This window comes from Monodelphis domestica, chromosome 4, assembly GCF_027887165.1.
Source record: "Monodelphis domestica isolate mMonDom1 chromosome 4, mMonDom1.pri, whole genome shotgun sequence".
Lineage (NCBI taxonomy): Eukaryota > Metazoa > Chordata > Mammalia > Didelphimorphia > Didelphidae > Monodelphis > Monodelphis domestica.
This window is the reverse complement of record NC_077230.1, coordinates 222,690,946-222,710,994: the sequence shown is the minus strand read 5'-3', so window position 1 is coordinate 222,710,994 and position 20,049 is coordinate 222,690,946. Positions and strand designations below refer to the sequence as shown.

General features: G+C 34.8%; 1 protein-coding gene across 1 annotated transcript in view; it reads right to left on the bottom strand.

Moving 5' to 3' along the window:
* Positions 1-1,217: 1,217 nt before the first annotated feature.
* SGO2 (shugoshin 2) overlaps positions 1,218-20,049 on the bottom strand; it is a 31,191-nt gene continuing 12,359 nt past the window's right edge. Inside the window, exons 4-9 of the mRNA XM_007494588.3 lie at positions 19,286-19,363; positions 15,766-15,851; positions 14,056-14,336; positions 8,160-10,256; positions 6,510-6,660; positions 1,218-1,556 (exon numbers count right to left, since the gene is read on the bottom strand). Of these exons, the coding sequence (XP_007494650.1) occupies positions 1,442-1,556; positions 6,510-6,660; positions 8,160-10,256; positions 14,056-14,336; positions 15,766-15,851; positions 19,286-19,363 (2,808 nt within the window). The 3' untranslated portion in view covers positions 1,218-1,441. The remainder of the gene's footprint in view (positions 1,557-6,509; positions 6,661-8,159; positions 10,257-14,055; positions 14,337-15,765; positions 15,852-19,285; positions 19,364-20,049) is intronic.

Below are 20,049 nucleotides of genomic sequence, written 5' to 3'. Positions count from 1 at the left end.
GGATGTACTTCTAATTTAACATGTGGAGATGCAAGATACCATGCTTACTGAGTACAGCTGGGAATATTTGGGCAGTTGTATTACCAGTTTGAGAACACATTAACAAATGGACCCAGTCCTACACAGTTTGGCCCATCACTTAGCTTTACTTCTGTAGGGAGAAATCAGACATCAGATGTTCCTCAAAAGGGAAGGTGGATTGCAGCAATCACATAAGTTACTGGTCTGGTAGTAGTCTCTCGGTAACCGAGGATGACGATTGTCTTTGTGTGTTTTCATCTATGATAGATGAGTGTGCACAAAGTCACTTGTGCGTGAAGGAGATTTAAGTGGAAAAGTCGATGCACAGAGACAGTCCCACTCTCTTGGCGTTGGAAGCCTGGGTCCAATGGCACGAAAAATCATTACACCTGGAGACTTCCTCAGCTGCATTGGATGGCCGTGTTGTCCTTTGTGCTCCAACATGCCCTGAGCACTCCACACTGCTTTGCTGCGTCGCCCTCTCAGCCGTTGAACCTTCTTGTTGGTTTCTTCCGTCTGTTCGGCCAAAGCAGTCTTCACGTGCTGGGTGAGCAAAGCCCTAGTTCACCAGGGGTTGACGACCCAATGGCTACCCTCACAAGGTTTAGCCGGCCTGTCGAAGCCGTTGCTTAGGGTGTGGCTGCTGCTGCATGCTAGCATCTACTGGGAGCCACAAGTGAGAGAGAGGTGGGGGTCGGAGGCTGGAAAGCTACCCTAGGAGGGCACGACAAACCCTCCATACCAGAGATACTACCCCTCCCTGAACACCCCATACACCCTACATAAATATTAGGAATAGAAAATAGGGGCTGGACAATGTAATTTCATTCATAATTTACTGTGCCTAAGAAAAAAGGCCATCTTTAACACCAACTTTCTGATGAGTTTGTTTTTTGTTAATCTGGTTTTCTGGCAGCAGACACAGTTTGTTCATTTGTTCCCTATTAGCTTCAAAGGATCATAGTTCTACAGCTGGAAGGGACCTTCATGGTCTCATTCCAAAATTCTTCATTTTGCAGATGATGAAACTAAGAAGGTCAAGGGAAGTGAAATGATTTGCCTAGAGGCAGAATTTAAATCCTGGTCTTCAGTTTCTTGGTAGAAGCTTACAGGGGCAGCATTCCACCACCATAGTCACTCAACTGATAAAAGGCAACCAATACAGAATTAAATTTATTAGTAAAATAGAACATTACTAATTGTAAACACACATAAAATGTTTTATTGAATCGCATACTTATAAGCAATCTGCATTTATTTATTTGTAATAGCAAAAATATGAGTTTACATAGCATGGTCTTGATCAAAACCATTTTGCGAATGGCAAAATTAGAAAACTTATATATACATTTGCTCAAGCTTAAAAATAAAAGCTGCATCATTCCATTTTTTAGAAAAAGAAAAAAATTAAATCAACCACTTAAAGTCTTTCTTGAAGGCTTTCCTTATCTTCTTTCTTTTTTCTCCCTTTTGATTTTTTAGGTTTGGAATCCATAAAATCAGAATTTGTAAATTCATCTCCTCGCCTCAATTTTCTGTGAAACAGAATTAAATGAACATATTACATGACCTGAAAACTCAAATCTACTGCTTGATACTGTGCAAAATGAAAAGCATCATTCACATTCAAAAGTTGGTCATTTGAAATGTAAAATTTGTTTCAGATACAAATGTTATGAAGAAATTCAACTTAAATACTTTTTAAGCATACATCTACTACCACCATGAGAGATATAAAGAAAAAATGACTACCTATGGACTTTGAGCAAATAATTTAACACTTCTGAACCTCAAGTTTCCTCAGCTGCAAAAGGAGGAGGTTTAGGTCTTCTATTTGGAAGCAAAAGGAAAAAAAATAATACACTAATGTAAATGGATAGCTTGAAATAACTGAGTATTATAGCTAATGATTAAATTCCGACCCAGAGAAGGGTGGAAAAAGCACACTTCTTTCCCTTCATTGTAGAGAGTTGGATTACTATGAATATGTATTATTGTATATATATTGCCAGAGGTAGATATGGCGGCTGGTTTTACTGACAAACTTTTTTGCTTTCTTTTTAAAAATTTTATAAATGAAGAACAGATGTCTGAATAAGGGAAGGGGAGGAATATATTTAGAAATTAATGTCATATAAAAACAAAAGGTACCAAGAAACATACTTCTAGTTTATAAGGCAATCTATAAACAAAAAATTCAAATTCAGATTGAATTTAACCACTTTGGAAGCTGTTTTCCATCTTGTTTTTTTAAATCCTTATATTTTTCTGTCTTAGAATCCTTACTAAGTATCAAATCTAAGGCAGAAGAGTGATTAGGGTTAAGCAACTGTGGTTCAGTGACTTGCTCAGGGTCACACAGTTAGGAAGAATCAGAGGCCACATTTGAACCTTCCATCTCCAGGTCTAGCTCGCTATCCTTTATCGCACCCTTATCTTTAATACCTTTATCTTAAACAGAATCCTAAAATATAAGCTAGAACATATAAATTTTGATTTTTTTTAAGGAACCCTTCGGCAGTCAGATAAAACCTATGGACCCCTTCTTAGAATTTTTTTAAATTCATAACCAATTACATTCTAAAAATTCTCCAGAATATTGAAAGTTCCAAGTTCAGGAATGCCTTGTGTGAATCTTAAAACTACTCAGCCTCTACTTTAGAAGATTTGATTAAGCTATTCCCCATTTTTAACATTGAAGATACTTGATCAGGAATGTATTGGGAACTTTTAAAATTACTCCACTATACTCAGACAGTGCCTTAGGGGAAGATAAAGTTGTAAACTCCTGATTGAACAATGAAAGTCCTCAACTCATATCTTATAGTAAAGCTAGAAGCTTAAGCTAGGTCTATTTTTAGATCTAATACAAAAGGGTGTTAAGTAGCTGTAAAGGTTAAATTAGTACCTAAAAGGTCAAGCAACTTATAAAAGGCAAGCTTAACAAAGAGGTGTGAAGTACTTAGTAGATTTTATCTAACCAGAGAAGGTGAGAACAAAAGAAGATGAGAACTAAGAATGGGCAGTCCTGGAAAAAAGCCTCTACTGTGATTGGAAGATGTGAAAATTTAGGGGAGGTGACATAAGAGAAAATTCTCTTTAAAAGGAAGGAGTAATTCAGTTTGGGGGATAATTTCAGTTCGGAGTGGAAGAACCCAGCTTGGAGATGATCTTGTGGTGAGTGATAAAGACTGACTCACTCTCCCTTAAGCTCAGGCCTAGGCCATTTTTGCTTAGGCCCTTTTATACTGCTTGGCTCAGCCTGAGTCAGAGCAATTAATTCTCTCTCTCTTTCTCTCCTTCCCTTAATTCCTTCATTTATATTAATTAAAATTTCCATAAATCCCAGCTGACTTGGGTATTTTCATATTTGGGAATTTCCCATGGCAACCACATTTTAGATTTTAAGTCAAAACACTGAAAATTATCCTTTACAGTTTGGCCAAAACCTTTACAGTTTTGGGCATTTACAGTTTATATCATTTACACTTGAAGCTTGTCAGTAGACACCAGGGAAATTGTCTGCTTTAATATGATGGTAGATTTTTTTTTCTTTTTTGGGTGGAAAAGAGGAGGAAAGAGCTTTCCCTAACTCATCTAGACTGTAAATGCAATGAGCACTCACAGGCTTGATCCAATTGCTGAATGGTATGGGAGCTTTGACTTGGACCATTTCAGTCCTCCTTAGGCAGGCAGCCTGCTCTTGGGGTACATCATAGTGGTTCCAGGATTAGTGCAGACACTTGACCTGCTCAGCCCAATGCAGCTCAGAACTCCTAAGTTCAGGAGATCCATTAGCCTTAACCTCCTCTAGGAACAGGGAATCCAAGTGAGCACTTCAATTTTTTTTTAATGTAAAAAGATTAAAAAATTAGTAAAGTGGGCACAATATGATCATATCTTAAACAGAAACATTCTTCAAAAGGTGATTGATTGTATTCCCTATTCAAATTGTCTTTAGTTTTGCCTTTGGGGGTTAAGATAACAATGTTATAGCTGTTAGATGCAAATATTCCTGGTAATATATCACATCATGGAAGAAAATCCTTATTTGAAATTCTCTCTACTTCAAATTGTCCATCTTAAGTCATGGGTTTACAAGTGAGAAGGGGATTTGGGGAAGGCAAAGCTTAAATTATGGAAACCTAACTCTAAATCTAACTGTAGTCCAAAGCCAGTTTTGAATCCTGCCTCTGTTACTTAGGAACTTAGGACCTATGTATCCTTGGATTTTTCTGGGTCTCAGTTCTTCATGTGAGAAATGAAGAGATTGGTCTCTATATTTCCGGCTCTAGCAGCTCCTGAACCTATGAATACTAAGCTTATTTTTATTTCCTCTAGCTAATTTTCCCTGTCTCTTGGCTTTATTTTGCTGCCCTCTGCTGGTTTAGTAATTTTCTACTTAGCTATCATAGCACTGGTTCTTGATTAAAAAAAAAAAAAAAAGATCAGGTCTATTTTTATGATTAGACCAAACATAAAAGCAGCAAATTTAAAGTCCTTTGGAAAAAGTATTGACTGAGGTATAGAAACCCCACCTCGAAAGATGGGGTTTTTCAAAATAGGCTGCTGCTTTTTATCTCTTATGGGAAGCACTCTTTTAGGTTAACGGAGATAGTATATGTTTTGGGGGGAAAATGCTTTCAAATTAGATATAAAAACTATATACTTAAATGTAAGACAACTGGAATTACTTATCAAACTATGGATGCAAGTTACTATGTGATTTGATTTCCTCTTTTGTAAAATGAGGTGTATACGTATTTATTAAGCACTTAATGTGTGCCAAACATTGTTCTGAGCATTGGAGATATAAATGCAAGACCGGCCCTGCCCTCAAAAATTGATATTCAAACAGAGGAAAACAACACATATAGTGGAGTGGTAGCCAGAGATGGGTGTCTTGGTCTGGAAAGCCCTTAGAATAGTGAAGAGATCAACACAGCAGTCAATGGACAGGCCCTGCCCAGATGGGATTCTATTGTTGAATTGATTACAACTCATCAAGCAGGAGGTGAAGGAGAGGAGGGTGGTATTATAGATGGCAGCAAAGTAGAATACAGCCAAGATGAAGAAGCACATTATCAAAGGCACTGGCTAGAGCTGAGCAGCTTAGTTTCTCCCAGGCATGATCTGTGGAAATCTAGTTGAATAACAACATTTGCATTTTTCATCTCACAGAAGTAGATAAAGTGCATTATAAATATGAGTTTTTAGATAGATTTTTTTGGAACAAATCAAATGGAATCAATGGAAAGCCACTTCAAGGTACCAAATCTATGATTAAAAGGATATATTTCTTTAAACTCTCACAAAAATTGCATTATATAAGGCAGCATGGCATAAGGGATGCCAGCCTCTATAGTTACTTTCTGACTGCTCAACTATCTTAGGAACCTGATTGGATTTTTTTGCTCCATTGCCTATCTATTGCCCTCCCTATCAATTTCTTAGCCTCAAATGCAACAGCCTTCCTTTCTAACACCACATCTTTCACAATTCAACATGGCCAAACATTATACATCATCTTTTGGAATTGGACCGTCTTCAACATTGCAAAGCAGCAAATTTAGAGTTGATTTCCTCTTACTGGAAGGCATCAGAGCATATCTTATTTGTCTCCTATGTTATAAGGGGGATGCCTTTCAGTTATGGGTTGGACTCACTCAGTGGACACTCAGGGCCTTCTAACTAAAAGTTCTTTGATTTTGTGAGAGCTGGTCTTGGAATCAATTTCTGCCTCTTCTATATAATTACTTGTGAGAAACTGGGTAAACCATTTAACTTCTGAATGTTCCAGTCATTTCTCTTAAGGTTACAGAATAATAACTGATTTGCATGGTTGAAGGAGTTTCTTCATTTCTAGTTGTTCCATACATGAATGAAATCATGGGACCAGACAAAAAGCAAACAACAAAAAAATCCTAGATGTGTGGCCTTATGCTGCAGCTGGGACAAAAAAGAAACTATTCATGCCTTCTTATATTCATCTGGGGTATTATATGTTATAAGGAAATGCAAAAATATATCAAAGTAATTTTAAACAGTGAGTACTAATAGCTACAAGGACAGAAGAGAGGAGAACATCAGAAAATATTTATGAGGGAAGTGGTGCCTGAACTCTGCCTTAAAAGATGGGGGGACAGACATAGGAGACCAGTTGGGTAAAAGTATGAAGATGGGAGATGGAATAACATGTATTTTCATTTTAGGAATAACAATTTGACAATTAAATGGGGGAGGATTTGGAAAAGGGAGGAAGAGGAGGCAAGACCACCAAATCAAGAAGCTAAGCTAATAGTTTAAATCAGAGTTAATGAAAACCTGAATTAGGGCATTTGTTATAACAATCAGTACATATAACTAATTGAAAATTAACTCTTTGGATCATCTGTATAGAAAACAATTTGGGCAGAGGATTGAAAAATAATGCCAGAGAAAATAAATAAGTTTACTTTTAAGACACACACAAAAAAAATGATATTTACTTTGTAAGACTTGGTTCTTTATAGCAAACAGCAGCTCGCCTTCTTTTAGTTGGCATGATTGGAGAAATCTCATCCAATGCACTCTGAGATTTAGGAGAAGAATTGTGGGAAACAAAACTAGCATTTGTCAAATCTTGTAATGGTTTGGTACCTGGAAAGAAAAAATATTTTCTTATTGTTTTATGGAATTTTAAATAGTAAATGACAAAGTTATTTAAAATAAACTTCAACATTATTGGAGAAGAAAAAAAATAAGGCTTAATTTGAAGCATAGACCAACATAGTATTACCCAACATTAACTACTCAGAAGTCATTTATATAAAGATTCAAAAACATAATGCTTTAAAAGGTTCTCGATTATTTTTCATAAAGTATTTGTAATGATATATTTACTATGTGTAATATTCCTTGGTAGGTTTTCAGAAACTAATAATCATGAATTAATGTTTTGGATAAAACTGGTATAGCATAATGTTATTTCCACTTAAAATGAAATAAAAATTGATTGATTGATTTAAGACCATACAGCAAGTTTCATTTTAACAGATATTGACCATGTACCTACTAATATGGAGTACTAAGCTATGTGCAGAGGAAGCTAAATGAGATCTCCAAAAAAAAAAAATGCCTATAATACATGATAAGGGCATAAAAGACATATTGAGAAAATTGCTGAGTAAGGAGGAAAAGGTCATTACTGATTTGAAGCAAGAGAAAGGAAATCAGGTAAATTTCAGAGAAGCAGTGGCATCTGAGCTGGACTTTTTTTAAAAAAAGGGTAAATTTTCACCAATACAAAAAAAGGAGAATTCTTTTTTCCTTTCCAAATTCCATGTGTAAAGAGCACAAAGATAAGACTTTGAGAAAATGCTAGGGTTGGCTGAAGCTTTAAGCATATGGAAACCAGTATGATGAAATAAAGTTGAAAATGTTTGATGTAATTCTAGGATTTGTGCTGGAAAGGAAAAGAACATACACTAATATGTCTGATGATACCAGATTGTGAGGGACCTTCAATACCAAGTTAAAAAAAAAATTAGAACATAGCTTAAGCAAAGGAATGGCATATCTAGACTAATTTGGCAGCACCATGAAGGATGGTTTAGAATAAGGAATGAAATAAAACCTGGTAGGAATTTACCACTAAAAAAGTCTATTATAATAGCCCTGCCCAAGTGGTAATGAGGGCCTGGACAAGAGTAATGGCAATGCATAAATGAGAAGAGAGAGTGATAAGACATCCTTAGGAAGAAACTGATATGTCTTTGGTAATTTATTAGATGTGGAAAGTGAGAAAGACTTAAAAATAAGACTTGGGGACAAAGGTCCTAAAAGCTACCAAGTCTGGAGAATAAGAGATATTAATTAAACCCACAGATGCCAGATACCTTTCAAAGTCAGGTCTATAAATTGTAAGTTCATTTGGTTGTGTCTATATAGATTTTATGTACATTTTTTAAAGTATAGTTTCTTCAAACAAAGGAAAGCTCCTTGGGGACAAGGGCTGTTTCATTTTTGTCTTTCTCCAGAGCCAAAACCAGTATCTCTTATACAGGTTATTAATGCCTGTTGATAGATATAGCAACACTCTATCTCCTAAATGGATAGGTCTTTATCTTAATTATCATTTTAGGCATCTTAATACTTACCTTTTCCAGCTGTTTCTGTTCGTCTGCTGACTTGAAATACTGTCCCATCTGTCTTCTCTTGGAAAGCATGTTTTTGCTTAGTGTTTTCCACATGAAAGATGGGTGATTCCTTCAAAGTAACATTGTCTGGCAGTTTCTGGTCCTTAGCAACTGGTTTGTCCAAGTTTAAAAAACCCTTCTTTGTTTTAGATGAATATAACTGAGTTAAAGAGTTTAAATGATAAGAACTGTTCTCCATTACTGGGTTACAAGTGAACTGGTCTGGTTTTATTCTGACTAATACATTCTCATTTTCCAAGTCTGGTTCCTGAATAACTTGCTCAGAATCACATGGTATTAACCTTTCCTCAAGAGCCTCAGGTATTTTTTCCCCGATTTCATTTTGATCAACTGGAGCAACTACATAAGTCTTTCGGCTCTTTTTTGACTTGGATTCTCTTTTATCTGGTATTTTAATATGTAATTCATTTTCTTCAGTCACTGAATTGTGAAATGTTTTTTTACTCAGGGTTGCAATTGTGTTTTGTGTCTGACCCTTCGGGTGTTCATTGTGGTATTTGGGATCACTTTCCAACTTTCTCATAGAATGTTTTAAACCTGACTCTAAGGGAACAGAATGTTGAGTATGATCTGCTGGCTGCATAAACATTTTGGGTTTAGGTTTTATCAATAAACTCACTGGTTTGCCTAATGAATTCTTGTTACATATCTTATTGATATTTTGAAGATCTGAGCACTGATCATGATTTTCCATTTTTTTTCTGGTGAGTTCTACACAAGATCCATTTTCAATGTTGTTCACTTGGTATTTAGGTTTTTTTTCAGGTTTGTATGTTTCTGAATTAAGGTCTTCTATGTGGCTTTCTTTGTGTTGCATGACCTTGTTATAATGTTCATGTATTTGGTTCATTTCAAAAAGTATTTCACGTGTCCTCCGTTTTTTGCTATATTTCAAAGGTTTCTTGCTTAAATCTGTGTTGCTTTGGTTGGAAGGCTGCTTTTCTTTACTCAATGAATTTTGGGTCTTAAAATCAGATAGGCTTTGGCTACCTTTGGTACAATTATCAATCGTTTGTAGCTCATTTTCTAAGTTTTCTAATATGCCAGAGACTATTTCATTATCATTTTGACCTGGAAAGCATGAATCTTTGTTTGAATTATTAACCACAAATGTCCGTCTAAAATCTTTGACTTTATCAAAAGTTTGGAAACTATGTCCCACACCACAATTGCTGTCTTGGTGGGATTTATTTGACAAGGGAGAGAAAAAGGAAACTCTTCTCTCTTCGTTATTCAGGACATATGTTTTTCTTACTTTGCTCTTTTTATCATGATGCTGTGAAATTTGAACCACATTCTGCTCACTGAGTTCTTGACACATAATGTTCTTCAAGGTTTTCAACTGAGTGAGCTGTTCAGTATCCAAAGTGAGCTTCTGATCTTCAGATTTACTACTATCAGCCAAAGGAAGAGAACTGCTTTCTTCTGTATTTTTATCCCTTTCTTCCTTAGGTAAATACGAACTGGTTTTAGGCTGTACTTTTGACTTCTCTCTATTTTTGTCAGTACTTGAATCTTTCACTTTTCTAAAAGCTTTTTTCCCAGAAGTCTTAGTTTTATGTTGACTTTTATTGTGGGCACCTGTTTGAACTGAAACAATTTTGCTAACTTCAGTGGCAGTTAAATCCATATCAGTTTCATACACTGTTTTGTGCAGCTGCTGCTCATCATTGGGCAGCACCACAACGGGGAACGCTTGATTGAGGTCACTGGCAGATTGAGATTGTGAGTCAAGATGACATAATCCATTTTGTTGTGTTTTAGTTTCTGTTTCTATAGAATTGTCATTTACCTTGTTGCTCCAATTTAAAACGTTATTGGAAACTTCTCTTTGTTCCAAATCTACTGCAAGGGGAATTGCTGCAGGAAGATTACTGGATTCCCAAGAGGGTAGACGCTTTTTTCTTTCAGTCACATTGCCAGATTGACTATTACTACGAGATCTTTTCTCTTTCCCCTTTCCTACATACTGAATATTATTATTCGGTTCACTTGCTGATGAACTTTTGGAACCTTCTTCTGGATGGGCCTGATTTTCTACACAATAAAAAGAAATAAATGTATTTCAGTAATAGGTAGAAAAAAAGGTGACTTCTGTATTATGGTCAACTGAAAGTTTCTTAAAGCCCTATGAGTCCTTGACAACTGGCTAAAACAAAAAAGAAATCGTGAAAATATTTATTTGAAATGTTTAAAATGATGTCTATAGAGAAAAATAGTTTTCCAATGGCCTAGGATGCCAAGAATTAGAGGGCTAACCCTTGCCAAAACCCATGTGATATTGAGTCACTACCACAAGTTTCTGGAACTTTAGAAAGAACCAAGTTCAGATCATTCCCCTTTTCCTCAGGAACTTGTGCATGAGGGTTAATATTTTTGCTGATTTTAATCCGATTCCCTGGAGGCCAAAGCAATATGTGATTATTCTAAATGCTACTCTCAAATGTCTGCAAGGTAGTAGGAAAAAATGCTAACAGGAAGTCTCTTAGAACATGTCTTTCTTACAAAGCTTTCTTGGATCAAATTTGTGATAAGGAAGAATAACCTCCTGATTTTTAAAAAAATCTCTTTACTAATTTAGATACTATTCTGCAAGTTTTAGTGCTAGAAAATTGCCTGGAGGAATTGAAACCTGAAGTGACTTGCCTATAGTGTACACAGCCAGTAGATGTTGGAGGTAAAGGCAGACTCAGGTCTTCTTGCATCCTCTGTGGGTCTTCTATACACACAACCTCTCTTGTCTTCACAAATACATTAATAGGAAAGGTCCCTGTTTCAAGAACTTAAAGACCCCCTAGCAAAGAGTCATCTCCATGATATACAACAGAGAAGTCTATGTAAATGCAGAGAAATTACTGAGGCTTCCTAACTACAGTCCTGTACCACTACATGTGCACAGGGCAAGAGCAAAGGCCTTAGAATACCAAGAAATTGTAACCAAAGTTGGAATACCAACCTTGAAAAGTTTTTAGTATGATTCAAAGAAAGTCCTCAAGTATATATCATGAGCTAGGCTCTTATAATAACCACAAAAGATTAAGTTCTAGAGATCTACTATGAGCCTCTCATTTTGCAAATAAAGAGACTGAAAACCAGAGAGGTGATAAAATATGCCCCAGGGCTTACATTACTAGGGAAAGAGAACTGAGGAGGACTGAGTTTCAAATGGTCTTCTAATTAAAAGGCCAGTGTTTTACTATGTTATGTTTAATAATTTTTTTTATCTGGCATGAAAAACATACCTAAGACATTTGGTAAGATGGCAGTATTAGGATTAATTAGCAGCTAAGGACAAGGTAATATATAATTGAAAATCTGTTACCCTTAAAAAAAAAAACAACTACATTTCCCAGGAGCCCACTGACTTCCTGTCATTACGTACTTCCTGTACTACTACCAATAATAACTAGCATTTACCAACTATTAATAAAACACTCTGGGTGTTATCTCATTTGTTCTTCATGAGAAATAGGTAGGAGTACTATTATCTCTATTTTCTCATCTGCAAAATGAGAATAATAATAGCACCCGCCTCCCAGCAGTTGTTGGGAGAGAAGAGATAATAATTATAAAACACTTAGCATAGTGCCTAACACATAGCAAGAACTATATAAATGTTAGCTATTATTATTTGGGCAGCTAAGTAGTGCAATGGATAGAGAATTAAGAAGATCCATCTTCATAAGTTCAAATCCATCCTCAAGACACATACACTGACATATACAGGAAACTTGGTAAGTTACTTAACCCTGTCTGCCTCAGTCTCCTCATCTGTAAAATGAGCTAGAGACGGAAATGACACACCACTCCAGTTATCTTTTCTAAAACAGTCCCAAATGGAGGAAGAGTTGGGCATAACTGAATAAAATTATTATTTTTTATTTGTTACACATAGTGGCAGGTGAAGGAGGAGAAAAGGTTAGAGTTTCTGGAATAAGTTTGTGGGGAAAATTAACAGAAAGGAGAAAGTGGAGAAACTGTTTTTTTCTCTGAGTGGCTGCTGAGAGGGTCAGACCAACTTGTAGCCTGGTCAGGCTTTAAAAGTCTAGCTAGGTCTGGAAGGGCTGGCAGTGAGCAGAGTGAGAGGACTGCCAACTGATTCAAAGCTGAAGGAGATTAAAAGAGACAGTAAATATATAATTAGAGGATTAGTAATTAGCATAAGGTTATAATTCGGTATAGTTTGGGGGTTTTAGTGACAGATAAAAGAGTTTAAGGAGGCTCAAGGGAAACCCTGAGCAGGAAGCAGGTTTGTGAGGACCAGTGGGAACTGGGATAAGTTTAGACCTTTTAGATTAGGGAATCCTAATCCTCAAAACCTGTTTGCCTTTCCTTAACCTTTAATAGTTATTAAATAGAGGATATTTTATATCTATCTCTAGTTGTTATCCTGGACCTTTAGTAAGCCACAAGCTATTGGGTACCTACCTGATCTATTATAAGCAGTAAAGGTACTGTAGCCCAATTTCCCCCCCTTAACACTCCTAGCTGTTCCTATTGTAACATTCCAACCATTAACATTTTTGGCTATTTCTATTATTACAGCATAATGCTGCTCAGCCTGGAGTCAGGAAGATCTGAGTTCAAATCCAACCTCAAGACACTTTCTAGTTCTATGATTCTGGGCAAGTCACTTAACTTCTTTTTGCCTTAATTACCTCAACCATAAAAGAGGGATAATGAAAGCATTTATCTCCCAGGATTGTTGTGTGGATCAAAAAAGATAATATTTATAAAGTGACAGTGTCTAGCACTTAACAATAGGCACTTAATAAATGTTTCCTTCCTTTATTAAAAACAAAGACATTTTTAAAATTAATTATAAGTTTTGCTTTGGGATTTTTGGTAATAAATTTGTTAATACCAATCAAAATGAACTGAGAAAGTCTGTTAAGTTTCTATCAGACCAAACAGACTTTTGCTTACATTTAACAAGATATTTTATGAAAGTCAAACTCTTTCCTTTAAAACTACATATTTTACATTTCTATAATAGTTAAAAAGCAAATGTTATACTTGTGGACCATATCCAACATGTTTTCACTTTTTGGCCTGGAATTAATGTTTTTCAAAGGACATGGGGTACTCCCTTCCCTTTATTTTTATAGATGAAGAACTTGAAGTTAAATAGTTTGGGGTAAGCTCATAAAATTTCATTTCTGCAACATCTAATGAAAGTCCCATCTTCCTATTTTCAGAGGCAAATTTAAATAAGAATATCCTGCCAATAACTAAAAAAAGTAGTTATTGATAGGAGACTAACAGATTGGTACAAGTTAGAATTTCATCCTCTTTTTATAGTTTTCTTGAAAAGAACTAAAAAAAAAAATTAACAAGAAAACCAATCAGATATGAACTCCAGAATCACAATGATACAGTTAATATTCATCACCCTAATTCCCCAATTTCTGTCTAAAATAAACACAGAATATTTTGAATAAGTAACACCTTATCAATAAAGTAATTACAACACTGATTAGAAGTTTATCTTTGTCAGAAATGATGGGGGGAGGGGGGTGGTAGCAGCTGGGTAGCTCAGTGAATTGAGAGCCAGGCATAGAGATGGGAGGTCCTAGGTTCAAACCTGGCCTCAGACACTTCCCAGTTGTGTGACCTTGGGCAAGTCATTTAACCCCCATTGCCTAGCCCTTACCACTCTTCTGCCTTGGAGCCAATAAGTAAGGGTCTAAAAAAATAAATAAATAAATGATGTTTGAGCAAATCAAGATGATTTCTGAATAGAATTTTCTTTGATCTGAAAGAAGCACAATAACTTCAAGAAAAAACATATCCGTGTTAAACTTTAAAAAAACAAAATTCTTTAAAAAGGTCTCACCTGTGGAAAGCACAGCAACAACAGAAACATTTCTTTCTGGATTATCAAGAGCATCTGTCTTCTCATTATTTTTCTCAGGACTTCCCGATAATTCCAAATGAAACTGATTAGATAAAGATGCTTTGCACACTACTGGAGTGAGAGAATGAGGTACTTTCTTGGATGTCAAATTGCTGCCACACGTAAATGTGTCTTTATCATCACTGTCGTCATCATCATCATCTGCTGATGTAAGCAGAACTCTCATAGGCAACTGGGTAGGTCTGATGGGAGGAACTTCTCTATTTTATAAATGAGATTATTATTTAGTACACTTCATAGATAGTATCTAAAAAAGCCACTTACCTGGGACCAGAGAATTTCTAAAATGATAACTCAAATGTATCTGTGAACTCATTCATGTGGGTATTCCCTCCAATGAAGTAGATTATAACCCATTCTGTACAACTCTTTTTCATATTCACCTATAACTTTTCCAGAGATAATTATAGGTAAGAAAAGGTTTCATGGTTTTAATTTTCATGTTTTTTATCTCCTCATTCTCAACAAACATGTCTCATTTTTATGACCTTGATGGTTCAGGAAGATCATGACATATATTTTTACTAGACAATTAAGACAATAATCTGCTTCAAAAGTAAGAGGGTGTTATCTATTCTAGGATCTAAAAGGGGAAGAAGGGTAGGAGCAAAAGAGAAAAACAAGAGAAATATGCTAGCTAAAAGAGCTATTATCAACTTTCAAATAAATCTTTTGCTCCCCCTTATTCTGTCCACGGGCAATTCAGATAGCATTTTTAGAATTACATACATTATTATGTGTGTGCACTACTACTTTTATCCAAACTATTTCATGTGAAATATGGCCCTATGCATCACTTAACATGGTGATTCATGAAAAATATTTAACCTACCTTGAGTAAAGTACCTATCCCTAAATCATTCAGATATTATTTATAATACCATGATTTGCATCCCCTTGTTAGAGGTAAATTATATTTATATAAGAAGCTACCATTATATAAGGATTATAGGACCAAATATCACATGAAACAGTTTTTTGGAAATGGGAAAATGGTTAACTGAACTAAACATAAGATACTAAAATGGAACAACCTCCAGGAAGTGATGCAGAGCGAGAGGAGCAGAACCAGGAGAACATCGTACACAGAGACTGATACACTGTGGTATAATCGAACGTAATGGACTTCTCCATTTGTGGTAATGCAATGTCCCTGAACAATCTGCAGGGATCTAGGAGAAAAACACTATCCACAAGCAGAGGACAAACTGTGGGAGTGGAAACACCGAGGAAAAGCAACTGCTTGACTACAGGGGTTATGGGGATATTATTGAGGAGAGACTCTAAATGAACACTCTGATGCAAATACTACCAACATGGCAATGGGTTAGAATCAAGAACACATGTGATACCCAGTGAAATCATGCGTTGGCTATTGGGGGGGGGGGGGGGGGAAGAAAATGATCTTTGTCTCTAATGAATAATGCTTGGAAATGATCAAATAAAATATTATTTTTTAAAGAAAGATACTAAAATGGAATTTATAGCCACAATAAAGTTGACAAATTAGAGACAAGGTGCTAGGGAGAAAGATCTCAAATATAAGTACTTAAAATAATAAATAGTTCTGAATTTAATTTAGCTTGGGTAATCAAATAGTAATGTCCTCTTAAGCTATGAAAAAATTACCTCCCAAATGAATGCTGTAATAAATCCAATTGGTTACCAACATCTTTCTTCTGGCAAGCTGTCAATATAAAGGGACTCTGATAATCCTTTTATGGAAAAAAGAACAAAAAGAAAATGAGAGGATTAAAGATGGCTTATTTGTTAGTACAATTGTTCTCAACCTTTTTCAATTATAAGGACCCTTTATGAAAGTAAATTTAAAAATTAAATGACCCACAAAACACTAACTTAAATAACTGATTTTAAAAAGATAAAAAGCCACTATGAATTCAATGTTTTAAAATTAATTTATCCTATCACTTACAATAGTCTACATACAGTTGATAAATTACTGAGAAACAAAAAAAAGCATATTATTTTTAATACATTTTCTAGAAATTCCTAAGAGTACTAATGCCATCTACTCTAGAAGTGAAATCCAATAGGAATTTAAATTAAATTTCTTTAAAGAATATTATAAAATTAACAGATACCCTAGAATAGAATTATAGACTATTAGAATGAAATAGGCTATTAAGGTAATTAAGCTCCACCTCATCACTTTACAAATGAAGAAACTGAGGTACAAGACATTAAAGTAATTTATCCAAGGTCACAGAAGAGACTGTCATTGGTTCATAACACTTTTGTCATTAGAGTGGCCACAATAAGTTGGTGGTATAGCTGATGCTACATTTTAGTATAGTCCAGTTTATTGTTCTTTCTGACAGACTATCACCCCATTTAGATTAAGTCCTCTACTTTATGAATGTATTAGAAATTTCAAATGGACAGGAGATTGGAGGGATTGGGGAAGAGGGCAGAAAAGAAAGAGAACAAACTTTGTTTTTACTTTATCTTTTTTGTCTTCTACATAGTTATCTTTACCCACTGAAGAAGGCTGCCCTTTAACAGCCCATAAGGGACAACTCCTTTCCTGCTCATTCAATTCCCAATGAGGACATGCAAGACCAGCTTCAGTTGATTGAGGGGGAAAAAGTGTGGCCTAAGCAGACTCATTAGGAAATACTAATGAGTTCACAAGTGAATCTCATTTTAGGGAAGAAAATTCATTTTTTGGTTATTATTTTGATTCAAGGAGAATATTAACTAGGTCTTTAAGGCTAGCTAAACATAAAATATATTTTCTGTTTTAATTGCAAGAATCTTGTTTCAGTGTTTCTAGAGATCAGAATTCTATTTAGTTCTTCTGATATAGAATCTATTAAACTATTATTATTATTATTATACAGGTGTTTAATAGATGGTATTTGAGGATGATAGTAATAATGACGAATTGGGCTGGTCTGAGAAAACTCACTAATTAATAGTCAATTTCCTCACTTCACATTTATGTGGCCTAAGAGAAAATATCTGTATTCATTTGAGAGATACAGCATATACTGAATTATCATATCACCAGGATTATATGAATGAATAAATTTAGAAAATCACATTTTGTGTTATGAATGACAACAGTATTAACTTAAGATAGCCGCCTTGCTTACAAAGGTCTTTTTTGGTACATTACAACTTCTTAATTTTGTCAGCTGCAGCTCCCTTCACATATCTACTCCTTTGGACAGTGGTATCCAAAGTTGGATACTCCAGGAGGTATGTAGCCAACTAATGGGAAGAGGAATCCTAATTATCCCTGCAATAGCCAATCATGGGACATTTCTGAACACAACCACACCTATCTTTCTCCCATTATCCTTTGGCAAATCCCTCTCCCCAATTCTGTGCAAAATTTCAACCTCCTCCTTATTTGCCCAAGGCAACAGCCAAATATAACCTCATGGCCATCAGCACAGTAATAATAGGGCATTCATACCTGCTGGGAGATGCCATTGGGAAAATTCCTCTGATAACCCACAGCATTGTCACCCCTTGTCCCCACATCACCTGGAGCAATGAGTCTCACCTCTCTTTTTGTTTTGAATTTGATGAGTGTTAAGTCACATAACATAGGCATATAATTTATCAATTTAAATTGTACTTCTTGAAATATATATTTGTATAATTTAAATAAAAATTATATATGTTACAGTAAGTATTTAAAATTATATACATTACAGTAAATGTTCAAACATTTTGTATTGAAAGGAATGTGCAACAGTTTGAAAGACATAGTCTTGGAACTCAAGTGTCATTCAAAAAATCAGTATTTTAATGAAGATAGAAAGATCTTTAAACAAATGTAAACAAGAACTAAATACTTCCCTGTTATCTGCTGTGATGCTTACCATCAATTAAAATAGATTGAATTTGTAAAAGTATGAGGTCGATTTTTACTGAATTTGTAAAGTTGGTATTCTTTATCAGGATTGTGATTATAATCCCATTAATTACACCAACTTTGAATATTATTAGCTTAAAGTAACATCTACAAAGATAATTTGTTTTAATAGCTTAAGAGTTAAGAGTTATGTCCATTCTCCAGTTTGCCATCTCAGAAGTAAATTTTGCAAGCAGGACTATGCATTAATAGTACAGTTGGGAATATTTCCTTCCCTTATCTTATACAAAGAGAGATGAAAGAATAAATTAACCTATATAGCAATACAAATAACTAGGAAGCCAAATATGAAAATTAGTATTTCAAAGACAAATTGATAAAAAAATTAATGAAATCACACAGGGTTATACTAAGTTTTTTTTTTTAATAAATGGGGTTAAATTGGTATTTCTCAAAATGTACTATACTGTACCCAGATAGTCCACTGTGAATAAAGGTCTCATGAGAAAATGAAACGTTTGTAGCATTTATTCCTTTTATAATATTGTTTTCTAGACACAATAAAATTTTTTTATTGCAATATGGTATTATTTCAATATGAAAACTGATGAATTTCTTTTAGATTCTATTTCATCTATGTCCTGTAGACTGGAAATGTGTTCTCTTTTAACCTATTTATTTCCTCATGGGATTGTAGATTTAGAGTCAGAAGAAACTTTAACAACATTATAATCTATATCCTCTCATTTTATAGAGGAAGATGCTGAGAAAATAAGATAGATAACTTGTAGAGGGTCACAAAGGGAATAAATGACAAAAACTGAACCCAGGTCTACCTCATATTCTCCAATGCACCACACTACCTTCAAAGCAACCTGTAACATATAGTAGAACTGTAACTAAAAACAAAATTCAGAAAGAACTGAATGCATAGTAACAAAAAAGAAAAAGATGTCAAGGAAACAATGAAATACAAATTCTATAAATAGATAATATAATTGGTATCATATGGTCATTTTTAAAGCACCAAAAATTTTTACAATTTCATTTTTAAAATAAAATTAAAATATCCTCTCTCAAAATACTCTAAGAGCCTTAATCTGTAGCTATTAAAATTTCAACTAGAATAGTTTACTTCACTAGTCATTCAAAAGACAAAAATAAGACTAAAACATACTTGAACTGGTAAGACATATACTACACATGAGTTTTTAAGAATATTAGAAAATAATTGGGAAATACTTAGATCTTCCTGAATTGTATGGATGACTAGACTATAATATTTAGAAAATTAGCATTTACCTCAGTGTGGTTTGTCATTTCAATTGCAGATATCAAGTTACTGCTCATGAAGGCTTCTATTTCTAAGAGGGTTTTATTCTATAGGATAAAATAGACTCTTTAATCAAATAAAATTCAATGATAACAGTGAGATATATATATATACACGCATACACACACATATAAATATATTTGTATGGTCTGTTGAAGCTTTGCAAATATTTTTAGAATCACACATGATTCATATAGTGTAATAAACAGTAGCACAGGAGAAAATATTATTAATGATTCCCATTATTAAAGTCTTAGTGCAGAGATGTTAAACTCATATAAATAAAAATACAATATAACATAGATGATGTTAACTTGTAGTTTTCTAAGTCAATTTGTGGCTGACAAGGATCTGTTTCTATTTGAGTTTGACACCAGAGTTGGCCTCTAATTAGGAAGGGCTGAATTCAAGTCCTTCTTCTGCTGTGTAATCCTGGACAAGACACTAAACTTCTTAGAACTCCAGGCAATTCTCAGTTTCAGAAAAAGTGCTAACCTACACTGGCAAAAGGAATTTCCTCCTCTGGGAATTCCCTCAATGAAATTATAGCTCCAAACCCTAATTCTATCCTTAAGGATCATAGATATTAAGTTTATAGGAGCCTCAAGTCCATCTAGTCCACCTCACTTTACAGATGAGGAAACTAGGGAACACAGAGATAAAGTGACTTTACCGAGGTCACTGGAAACATTTTAAACAGGTCCTGGGATTCCAGAGCAAAATTTTAGAGTTC